The 12,538-nt window shown below is 40.8% G+C and overlaps 1 protein-coding gene across 2 annotated transcripts in view; it reads left to right on the top strand.

The window, feature by feature from the left end:
- The window catches only part of TMEFF1 (transmembrane protein with EGF like and two follistatin like domains 1), a 130,655-nt gene extending 118,124 nt beyond the window's left edge, over positions 1 to 12,531 (top strand). For both annotated transcript variants that reach the window (XM_037381933.1, XM_037381932.1), the window contains 3 exons: positions 5,246 to 5,369; positions 9,432 to 9,590; positions 11,298 to 12,531. In XM_037381933.1, the coding sequence (XP_037237830.1) occupies positions 5,246 to 5,369; positions 9,432 to 9,590; positions 11,298 to 11,382 (368 nt within the window). In that variant the 3' untranslated portion in view covers positions 11,383 to 12,531. The remainder of the gene's footprint in view (positions 1 to 5,245; positions 5,370 to 9,431; positions 9,591 to 11,297) is intronic.
- Positions 12,532 to 12,538: the final 7 nt, after the last annotated feature.

The raw sequence follows: 12,538 nt of genomic DNA, 5'->3' as shown, positions 1-12,538 counted from the left end.
GGCAGGTGACCTTTCCATAGGAGGATACCAAATTAGTTAAAACAGGACTTTCCCTTTGTGAACCCATGTTGACTCTGCCTGATGCCTGCAGTACTCTCTAAATGCCTTTCAGCAGCACCCAGCATAATCTTCCCCATAATTTTCCCCAGGAACTGAGGTTAGACTAGCAGGTCTGCAGTTTCCTGGGTCTTCCCTCACACCCTTCTCGTACATTGCAGCGACACTGGCTGGCCTGCAGGCAGCAGGGACCTCCCCAGACTCCCAGACCTTTGGCAGATGATCGAGAGGGGTCCTGCCATTACGTCCGCTAGCTCCTTCAGCACTCTGGGAGAATCCCATTAGGCCCCATGGACTTGTGAACATTCAGATGACACAGCTGGTCCCTCACAACTTCAGGGTCTACAAATGGAAAATCATCATTCCCACACTCGTGGTCCTCTGACTCTGGGGACTGGGCAGCCCAAGGTGCATCAGTATTACTAAAGGCTGAGGCCAAAAAAACCCACTGCATGTCTCCGCTTTTTCCTCTTCCCTAGGGGTCAGATGACCATTCACAACAAGTATCAGTCCAATGCTTTTATAGACGTCCTCTTGCTATTAACGTACTTAAAAAAAGCCCTTCTTGTTGTTGGACACAACACTGGCCAGATTCAACTCTAACTGAGCTTTGGCCTTTCGTGTCTTCTCCCGACACATAAGAACCATGGCTGTGGAACCTTCCTGTGAAGCCTGACCTTGCTTGCAGAGATCATACAATCTTTTTTCCTCTTGAGCTCCATGAGGAGTTCTCTGTTCAGCCAAGCTGGTCTTCTGCTCCACTTGCCTGACTTGTAACACGGAAGGATTGCCCGCTCCTGTGCTTCTAAAAGAGGCTTCTATAAAACTGACCAGCACTTGTGGACCCCTAAGCCCTCAGAAGCAGGTTCCCAGGATACTCTGCTACATAGCTCCTTGAATAGCTTAAAAGTTTGCTCTCCTCAGGACTAGGGTACCAACTCTGCTGTCCTTTTTTCTCATTACACTGAGAATTTTAAACTCAGTTTTTCATAACCACTGCGGCCAAGACAACCACCTACCATCACATCCCCCACAAGTCCTTCTCTATTCGCACACAGCAAGCCTGGGAGGGCATCTTTCCTAGTTGGCTCACGGAGTACTTGTGGCAAGAAGTTATCATCTCCCACCAACCTTGAGAATTTCCAAGACCTGCTTGTCACAGCAGTGCGATATTCCCACTTGATGCCTGGGAAATTGAAATCTCTCATAAGGACAAGGGCTACCAATCCAGAAATTTCTCTTCCTTTCCTGTAAAATAACTCATCAGTGCTTGCACCCTGGCTGGATGATGGGTAGTAGACACCCACTTAAACATCTCCTTTGTCTTCCATCCCTCTAACCCCCACCCAGAAGCTCTCAACCACATCATCATGCCCTGCCTATCCCTCCTGAACAGCCTGCAGCCCCCCATCCCAGCACTCCATTCATGGGACTCATTCCACCAAGTCTCGCTAATACCGATGATATTGTGGCTCTGGGAACCAACCAACACTTCCAGTTCATCCTGTTTGTCTCTCATACTGCATGTGTTGGTGTACAAGCATTTCAGATATGCTCCTGAGCCCTCTGTGCTCCCAGGAGCAGTGCAAATGTTCCCACCAGCATTGCCACCCTCAGGCAAGGCCATGCCAACGCTTGGCTTACCTACTGCAATCCTGTTGGTATCCCCTTCCTCCATCCATTCTAGTTTAAAGCCCCCTCAATCAGATCCACCAGCCTACACCCAAAGATGCATTTTCTCTATCAGGACAGGTAGATCCTGTCAGGCCCAGTATACCTGGTGCCTCAAAGGCTCTTCCATAGTTTAAAAATCCAAAGTTTTGGTGGAAGCAGCAATCCCAATGCCAGGTATTGATATCTTGGTCTCACTTGTTTCTTCCAAAGTCTCCCCCCATCATTGGAGGATTGAAGAGAATGCTACCCAAGCTCCCAGATTTTTTAGCATTTTCCCCAGGGCTCTGAAATCTCTTTTGATCAATCTCAGACTTTTTGTTGCTACCTCATTAGTACCCATGTGAAGGAGCAGGAATGGATTGTTGTCTGAAGGTTGTTCTAAGCTCTTCAGTCTTGTGGTGACATCCTTAATTTGGGCCCCAGGGAGGCAGCAAACTTCCCTGAAAAAAGGATCTGGTCTGCAAATGGGTGCTTCTGTTCTGCACAGGAGGGAATCACTAATGACTGTAACTCGCTGTTGTTTCTCCTCAGCACTGGTCTTAATGCAGATTTTGTTGCGAGATGTTGGTATCTTCTCTTTTAGCTCTGGCCTTTAGTTTTTTCTGTCATTATACTTTTTTTGCACTCCCATGGCCTCCCAGAGTAAAGACATCCCACCATTGCTTTCAACATTCCTTGTGTTCTTATTGAAAAGCCACACAGTGCTGAAAAGCTCTATATATTTTTCTTTTTTTACAAATTTTCTTATTTTCACTCCATATAATATACCAGTTGGAATGATTTAATGTCAATTTTCACTTATATTATGAAGGCATAAAAGGCTCCAAATAGAATATACATCTTATTATGCGATGTAATGAAACACCACTTTTTCTTCCTATTTAGAAGAAGTTGCAGCTTTTTATTCATTGCATATAAATTGCCCTTGAAATCTAGTTAGTGGAAGAAACATTGTATATAATTATTATTATTAAAGTATATAGCTTGTGCAGTCTGAAGTTCAGCAAATGATGTGCACGGAGGGAGCCTTTTGCAAAGGAATTGTTTTGAAATTTTTTTAGGTAGTAGTCAGGTCTTATAGTGGGAGCCTAAATCGAACTACTTTGAATTATTTTTTATTCCAGTACAAGAGAATGGTCCACACTTCCATCTGTTTGCTTTTGCTTTAAATTCCTGTGAGTTATTCTTGTTAAACCTGTTCTCTGAACATATAATACCTTCTACTCTCTGGAGCCACAGCCGTGACAGTCTGCTTCTCCTGCAGGGCAAAAGGCTGCCTAAAGTTACATCAGAAAGGTCTCTCTTCCCAGATTCAGCTGGCTTGCTGGTTTTGTTGTACCAAGATGAGCATCAGGGTTTCAGTTTTCGTGCATGCCCCCTCCTTCTGGTGAAGTATCTGAACTCTTATATCCAGTCACACTTTCAAGGTTCCTATACCAGTTAATTCAGAGCTTCACTTTGCATCTCTGAAGCAGTCTAGCAGGCCTCTAAGTTTAAAAATGGATTCCCATTAATAGGTGGGTAAATGTTTGGTTTACACTTGGAATCACCTCCTGCATTTAACAACATCTCTTTGCTTAATACAAGTTTTGCCTCTGACTTGGGTGGCCATGGTTACCTGGCCATCTTTCATGGGACTCACAATAAATTAATGAGTACATACATTAAAACCAGACATGGTGCAGCTATCTGAACAGCCTAATATAATTGTATGTAGCTTACTGCTAGCCTTTGATTGGGACTAGATGTGACAGTAATTAGCAGCTTGGGGTAGGAAGGCGGCAACAGTTTTGGGATGACACAACGCCACTTTTCTCCGCTTAGATGTGCCGTGACACAGTCTATTCATTCAGGTTAGTGGTGGACACATGTCTTCTGTATCTTTGAAGCATAGCCTGAACCAACAGGCTTGCTTATATCTAAAACCTCTAATAGCTAGATATTTTTTTCCTCCTGGAACAATTAGAAAACATTCCAGGAAATGTTCAGGGAAAACCTAAAACAGCATGCCTTTTTTTTTCCTTATATAAATACATTCCCTTTCTTGCTGGTGTTATTTGAAATATCTGCAACTGTATAAGAGATTTCTTCTTCACAGTCCCTTTTTGCTTTGCACCTGCAGTTGATTATAATCTTGTATTTCTGACGCTATAGTCTATTGCCATGGAAATGAACTTAATTCCACAATTACGCTCATAGCTTTAGATTCCTGCTCTTTAAAGAAGTTCATTATGAAATATCAACTTCTGTGTTTAGGACTTTTTTACAGAATATTTTGGGGGAAAGAATAGTTGAAAATGTATACAGCTTTACATAGTTTTAGTAACATGAAAGCAGGAAAGATGTTGGGGCAGACAGGACTGCCTTCCTATGCTAGGCTGACGCAGCCAGCAACTAAGTGCCGACCAGCCATTTGCTCACCTCCACCTTCCCCCCAGGAGGACAGAGGAGAGAATCAGAAAAGCAAACACAAGAAAAACTCATTGGTTGGTCAAGCTAAAGGCAGTTCAGAAGTGAAGGCGGCGGGGGGGGGGTGGGTGGGGGGGTGGGGGTGCGGAACAAGCGATGCAAAAGCCATCACTGCATCCCACCAGCAGCCCAGTACCAAGCCAGTCTCTGAGCAACTGCCACCTGCCACCTTGGAAAGACCAAAACACTGTCTTTTGTTGCTGAGCATGATGTCATACAGGAGGGGATACCCTTCAGGTCGGTTGGGGTCAGCTGTCCTGGCTGTGTCTCCTCCCAAGCTCTTGCCCATCCCCAGCCTGCTCGCTGAGGGGAGAAACAGAGTGAGAAGCAGAGAAAGCCTTGATGCTGTGCAGGCACCCTTCAGCAACAGCTAAACCACTGTTGTGTTATTAGCACTGTTTCAGCTAGAAATCTAAAACACAGCACCATACAGGCTGCTGTGAAGAAAGTTAACTCCACCCCAGCCAAAACCAGTACATTTCCCAAAGGAGTGAGTATTTAAGCTTATTTCAAGATTTTGAAGTTCCCCCTCTATGAAAGTGTTTCTCTGAGGAAGACGACTATTGTAGTGTATTTGATTTCAGTTATAACGACCGGTGATACCAGTCAGATCTGGGCTTTATTGACTTGTTTTCTACCCAGTAATCACAAAATGTAGTTCAGCTTCTAACCTTCAGGGTTTTTTCTTCTGTTTAGACATGGGAGAGAGTTCTTTGTACCTATGTATTTGCTGTTTGCCCCAATACCATTGACAAAGCCTCTGCTGATCTTCCTGCATTGGCTGGTTTCTGCCATGAATACTTTTCTCCCTTTGAGAAACCTGACATAAGAAGCAAATTTGATGTCTCTGAGGATCATTTTTCAGTGCAATACATTCTGGCAAATCTCTGTAGGTGCCTCTGAAACTTCACTCTTAAGCCTTTGCTTTATTATTCTGTATTCCTTCATTCACTACAAGTTTTTAAGGATATGCTATTATTGGTTGAGGTTTTTTTATTAATATTATATAGTCATTTATAATTGCATATGTACATTTCTTTTCAAGACGCCAGTGATCAAAGAGAAGACATTTACATTGGAAACCACATACCTTGTTCAGAAAGCTTCAATGGCTACTGTATACATGGAAAATGTGAATTCATTTATTCCACTCAGAAGGCTTCCTGCCGGTAAGTCTGCATGCCTCCAAAATGTGCTTGAAATTGCTGTAAAGCTTAGTAAAAATGCTCTCTAGCCATAATTACAGCATGTATCAGTTTGCAATTATCTAAGCAGTGGCACAGGAGCTGTATCCCTATGCTGTGGGCAGCACCCAGCTGCTCCAGTTGTGTGGGAGACAGAGCTCAAAGGAGAGGCTCCATCAGCCAGGTAGTTCAGAAGCTGAATCCCTCTGAGTGCTGCCTCAGTATTGTCGTCTTATTTTCAGCTGCTGAATCCTAGCTGGAGAAAAAACAAACAAACAAACAAAAAACCCAAAAAAAACCAACCCAAAAAAATGCCTTTGCCTTGCATGGCTTCTCTGTATGACTCTGCTTTTCCCATTGACCTCTCAGTCTGTTCTTAATAATAATAAAAAAATAATAAATATCTTAATTTTAACATTTATTGACCTTTTTCATAATAATAGGCTTCATCTAGAGAGTATAAAATTGCAAAATATTCTTTAAACCACACCTTTTGTCTACAGTATAATCCAGCAGTTCAGTATGCTCAATACTAAGCCATTCAGTGTTCCCCAGGATATATGAATGGTCCAATTTATTTCCTTAGCTCCTAGATATTTTTTTCTTTACATTTCACCAAATAAATTCTGCATCTTTTTTTTTTTTTCTCAAAAAATAAAATTAATCAAAAGAGTCGTTTATAGAAAAGGACCACTTCTTCTTAATCACATGTAGTCCCTACTTATTAGGAGGTTTCACTCCTGAACTTTTAACTTGCAAGTTTGTACTTTCAGATTAATGTGGCTGAAGATACTATAACTCTTTGCTTTCCTTTCCTTTGGAAACTTCAGCTGTAAATCCATTAGATACTATTGCATTTTCTCCCTTGATCTTTATTGATTGAGGATATTTAGCGGGTTTTGCACAGCCAAGATTTAAGGGTTTCCAGACTGATCAGAGTGCAGGAATCCCGAAAGTCAGAGCCAGTATGGTTGTCAACTAAAGCATTTGAAAGCTTATACTATTCCTCTTCCCATCTGAGACCCTTTCTTGTTTATTTTCACGTTTTGAGTAGGACTTACTTGTTTTTCTCTTTTCTTTGGCCAGAACCAAGAGAGCTCCACATTGCTTTGCTTCTCTTGACAAACTGGATGCATTCCCACCATCATTTTGACAGGCATTAGGCAGCACTGTTTGATTACAGTATTCTTTTGATCTAGAGCTGTGTTTAACACTATTTCTGATGGATTTTTTTAATTTCTCGGAATTTTTTTCTGGAAGGCACTAATCATATATACATTTATTCATTTATGATTCTATTATTATTCCATCGTTAAAATATTTATTATTACTCTAATAATTACTGATAGGCAATGTTTTGATGATTGTAATTAGTGTACTGTCCCTTTAAATTCTATTGTATACATTTACTATTGCTACTTTCAATTATTTATTTAAACAGCCTGAGCAGTAGCACAGCACTGGACCTAGCACAACAAACTTCACATGGTTCCGGTCAAGAATTTCTGACTGCCAGTTCTTAATCCTAGGTATAAGGTCTCCTTGGGGGGTTTCTTGCCTATTTAAATACTGGTGGTCTCATACTTTATGTGTGTTTCCTACTGGAGCAGAGTTATTAAGGAAATGAATTATTTATATCAGACAGCAATCTGCCATAGTAATCATGTACCAAAGAAAAAAAATCTCTCTTTCTCTGGCAAGGAAAATATAATTATGAATGCTAGGGGCAAACTGTTAATTTCAAATGCTTTGCATTCTCACACACATCTAGCATATACATTGTTTCATTTCTTTCTCCTTTCCTGGTAGTGATATATGTGAGGTATCAGAAGACCTACAAAACTGCAGGAAATACCTGCACAGAGCAAATTCTGACTTTTGCTCTCACTGGGGGCAACGAATCTCCTTGCTCATTGTACAGCAATCCTCCAGGACTGACAGCAGGCAGGTGGGAGGAAGGTTTTGTCATAATCAAATGTGTAATACTTAGTTTAGCAGCCTTTGCACAGCTGGGATCTGGTCTATCCCCTGTTGCCCTCCTTGTGCAGTGCAGTTTTGCCTTGTCCTTATGGCAGGCTGCATCAAGGAGGCACACTTCAATCCTTTGCAAAGGGCTTGCAACTTCTTTAAACTAACTCAATTAACTGACTGATCAACATATTTTGATAAATCCATACTGACCTCTATTTATCTTGCTATTATATTAATGCTGTATTGTCTCACTATATATTAATGTAGCAGAATGCTTTAAAATCTTTTCTACTAGTTTATGGTAGCTTAAGCTAGTGCCTAGTACTTCATTCCACCACCAATATAGTTCTTAACACAAACAATTCTTCTTTGCAGGAATTCAATACTCCTGAATCTCTATTCAATATTTCTCACTAATTTCCTGTTGCTTCAGTGTTTCGGAGAAAACATCTTTGAATTGCTTGTGCCTCCTCTGCTTTGTTTTGCCTCCTCTGCTTTAAAGCAATTTACACACTGAGCACACTTTGTCTTTTACCTTCTTTAATGAGAACAAAAGCAAAGTAACAATAAGAATTCAGTCCGCTAGCAAGGAGTCCTCTTCCTTACTGTTTCTTTTGGCATTATTACCAACGTGTGCCCCATCCTCTTCCTTCTTGTACGTTAATACATGTTTCTTTTGATTCCCTTCCTAGCCACTACCAAGCTTACTTACAGTACATGGGGGCTTTTCTTTAATGACTGCACTCTTACTGGAACTTGTCTCATGCCTGAACCAAAACTCCTTACATAGCAGCTCATGGCTGGAGAAAGTAGAGTCACAAGATTATGAACATGTAAACCCCAGCAGTAATCTCTGCATGCAAAGGCAGATTAGGATTTGCATTAGCAGTTGTGGGAAGGTCTGTGGAGTAATTATTTCGTTCCTCCAAGCAGAATTAATTCCTACCCTAGCACAAAGCTTTTGGATGGATGAGACCGATTTTGTGTTGCACTCGGGCTTATCTGATCCAATTTACAAAAGGATTGTTTGTCTGCATGTGAGTATTTCTTCTCCAGCTTTCTACTACAAAGCTGGAGGCCAATTGTTTGATTCGTTTGCCCTTAATGATGTATTCACATCAGTTGGTTTTAAAGGATAACTGTACAAGGAACTTGCTCAGGGATGCAAGTGGTGGCCTTTGAGTCTGTAGACTTTAGCTCGGTGTCTTGAGTGGCACTTGCCTTTCCTTGTTGTGCTTCAGCGTCTCTCACCATGCAACATGAATTGCTCCAGGGTGTGTTTCCACTGCCACCTTCACCACTGGTACATCTCACGTTCCCTGAACACATCGCTGATCAGGAGCAGCCTCTGCTGAGGTTCTCATTAAGCCAATTGCTGCTTTACTCAGGGAAGGTACCATTTAAAGCAGCCATTTCTCTTCTGTCTCCAGCCATTTCTCCCCCATCCCTGGCCAATTTGTATGGATTCTTCCATGAACTCTCACTTGAACAGTTGTGGGCTGTTGGGTTTTCTAACTTGACCTCTGACAAGTTTTAGTTTGGTGACAAGGCAGGAAGGGGTTTGATGCTGGTCTTGTCCAATAGGTTAAGCAAGATTTCACTTCTGTAGGCTGCAGTTTGAAAAGGAATTCTTCCTTTTCCCCCATTTGTCAAGGTTTCTCTTCCTCTTTGTCACTTCTTCCCCATATTGACATTGCAGCTGAAAGAGCATGCTCACTTTGTTTCATGAGCATGCTTCTGTGTGTCTACCTGTTTCACCTAGTTGCTTTATTCTTCCTAAATATCGCCCTGATTTAATAACGACCCACAAAATTCTTTTGCCAAGTCAGGGCCTTTACCACACTGGTGTGTTTTCAGATGGCCATTAGTAACCTCATCCAAGACAGCAGAGAATATCTGCTCTGTCTCTTCTCTTGTCACAGAAATCCAAACCATTCCCCAACCCAAGTGCTACCACATCTTTGCCTTCTCACCAGCCCTTTCTCAGCTGGAGTCACCTTGGGCTCCTTTCATCTGCAAAATGAGTGGGCTGTTGTCAAATTACAGATTCCATGAAATATTTCTTTTCTTTTTCAGGTGTGAATCAGGATATACTGGGCAGCACTGTGAAAAGACAGACTTTAGTATTCTTTATGTTGTCCCAAGTAGACAAAAACTTACGCATGTCCTTATTGCAGCAATAATTGGAGCTGTACAGATTGCCATTATAGTTGCAATTGTCATGTGCATAACAAGGTAGGTAAAGACAAAAACAGTGAAAAATTACACATTGTATGGATACTTTTTTTTTGTATTTAAATATCTGACCTCCAAAATGTTATGCGCTCTAACATATATCTTAAAATACTAGCATAAAAAATACCTAATGACTGAAGTGGGAGGATTATGTAACATCCTACCACGATTTTCTTTTTGTCAGAAAACATACATTTCTTTAATTCACAAGCCACCCATAACCACTCTGAATCCCCAGACCAAATACCCAGCAGAACAGGTCAGCCTTGGAATATATCCCGAAGGTCAGCTACTGTGTTAGACCTTCACTAGAGGTATTCAAGCGTTGCTGATAACCTATGGAAGCTATGATTCCCCCCTCTTACCCAGTGAAACCAGAGAGGTTGACAAGACGCTATTCTCTTCAGCACCACTGCAAGTGGTGTTACACAGAGAAAGAAGTATCCCTCCCACCATAGATGTTTTATGAAAATCAATGTGCAACCAGCCCTATTATTAGGCACTCTCCATGGGAACCTGTTTTATGAATTGTAAAGATGCATGAGCACACAGTTCAAGTTTCTGAGTTGTGTCAGAGTCTCACCCTGTATGAAAACTGAGATGAGAGCCATGGATTGTTTTTGATGGCAATGGTTTCAGTTTGCTCATCAAGGACTTGAACCCAGTGAGGACTGAGGGGTCTGGGATAGAATAAGGATGACTTAATTACATTATAGGTACATGAAACATTTAAGTCCTACATTTGGGCATCCAAGCCACACTTCACCTTTTCCTCCTCCACTGGTCCTTGACTTTTTCAGCTCCAGTTACACAAAATTTTCTGCTGCTGCGTTAGTGCATGGCTTCCCAAACTCAGCGATGTAGAGTGATGCCCCTATGAGCAAACAATACAGACCTCCTTCCTATCTCCCTTGTAAGGTTCAACATAGCAGGTACAAATACACATATTTAATGCCTCCTGCACATATAAAAGCTTACCTGGCTCATGCAATTGATGTCATTCCTTTTTTAATCAACAATCTGCTGGCCAAAGGAGTGGTGTGGAAGGCCGTGGCTCAGCAGCCCTCCTCTTTCAGCCTCCCTGTGACTGTTCCCCAGCTCACAGTCTCTCAGGGACGGTCTGTCTCGCCACATCCCAGCAGGACTGCTCCATCGTGGATTGCCTGCTGTCTGATGGGCTAAATTCTGTCCCATTCAGAATTTCTGGCTTTTGTGAATCCTTTCTTAGTTCTGTGTCCATATCCCCAAGAAAGGGATCACCTGAGTTACCCCACAGAGAGTCCTGGGTGGGCTCTGTCTCAGGGGCTGCCACAAGGAGCATGGCACCTGCAGGTCCAGCACTTCAAAAAGCTGACTGATCCAGTGGATGGTAATCCATAGGATTTTAAGTATGAAATATGTATAAAGTCAAGTCAATGCAATTATTCACCATGGTATGTGTTTTGCTGGATCAAGGCCGAAGGATATAGCACCTTGCTGGTTTTGGTCTCAAGTTCAAGCAGAACTCCCTTCTGAGAGATCTGGGCTCCCATGGACATCCCCAGATGACAGTCCAGTACCAGACAGCAGAATCTCCCCCTAGTCAGCACAGCTTATAGACTCCTTGCTATTGTTAAGTACAGAAAGTTAAGTCAATGTGTTATTGCTAGGCTTAATTTTATGTGGCATATATAAAATTAGCCCTTTTTCTTTCTCTTTTTTAAACAGAAAATGCCCCAAAAACAATAGAGGACGTCGGCAGAAGCAAAACCTAGGCCATTTTACTTCAGATACATCATCCAGAATGGTTTAACTTAGTGATTTTTATACCTACATTGACCATGTGATGTACATTTTTATTATATCTTTTTTTAAAGAATGGAAATATTTATTTCAGAGGCCTTATTTTTGAACATTTTTAGTGTAACAATGTTGGTCTGTATTCTGAAAGCATCAGCTCTAACAGCTCTGAACTGTTTTAGTACCTTTACTTTTTGTTTTTGAATACAGTAGTTCATTTTCTGTATCTGTATCACATGGTTATATAATAGACTTGTGCTTTATCCATGGAATGTAATATTTTTGGGAACACAGATTTATTCCACCAATGGTTGTAGATTTAAAAAAAAACCCATAAACAAACAAAAATACAACAAAAAATCCACATTACCTAGCAAACAAGGCATGAACTAAAGGTAAAAATGTTTACAGCTTACTTTTCTTATGAGAAACTAGAAAACACTGTGTTTAAATACCGTAGATATTTAAATGTTTTTGGAAGTTAGTAACTGATTTTTTAGACACTGCCTATCGCATGAACTGTGAAGCTGTGTGCTGTGTGTAGTTGTAACATATTTATAAAACTTGTGGGCTGGGTCTAAGCACTGCCATCTTCATAAATAATTCCAACAATTTATTTTTAAAAAGGAAAATTATAAATTTCATAATTTGGGAAGTTACCTGGTAGAGCAGATGGCACAGGTCCAAAAGAAGTAGGTCTTAGTAGATTTAGGTATTGTAAAAATTGGTGTTGAATAATTGAACACAAAAAATGATTGGAATAAAGCCTACTTTATCACTGTTAAATCTGTTTTAATACTTCTTAAACTTTTTTAAAGAAAATACATGTTTTAACACCTACAATATGGATTGTATAGTGTTTGTGATTAAAATAAAAAAAAATAAAAGTGAATGAATTACTAGTGCTCTTGTATAGAGTATTTTCAAGAGCTAAAGAAGTCCATCCAAATTAGTCTGCTGGTCATAGTTATATTAATAGACTGTTAGTTGTCGTTTGAAAGATCCCAAGATAAAGTGTGAATAGGATGTGTTCAGCTGTTTTAACATGTAGTTTAGAATTTCAGAATTTTGCATGTAGGATTTAATAATTTGTTCAATAAAAAAAAATGCTTTCAACATTTTGAACTGGAAAAGCATGTCACAATACAACGTTTTCACTATATTGCCTC

This window comes from Falco rusticolus, chromosome 3 (genome assembly GCF_015220075.1).
Source record: "Falco rusticolus isolate bFalRus1 chromosome 3, bFalRus1.pri, whole genome shotgun sequence".
Taxonomy (NCBI): domain Eukaryota; kingdom Metazoa; phylum Chordata; class Aves; order Falconiformes; family Falconidae; genus Falco; species Falco rusticolus.
This window is presented reverse-complemented; position numbering and strand designations above follow the sequence as displayed.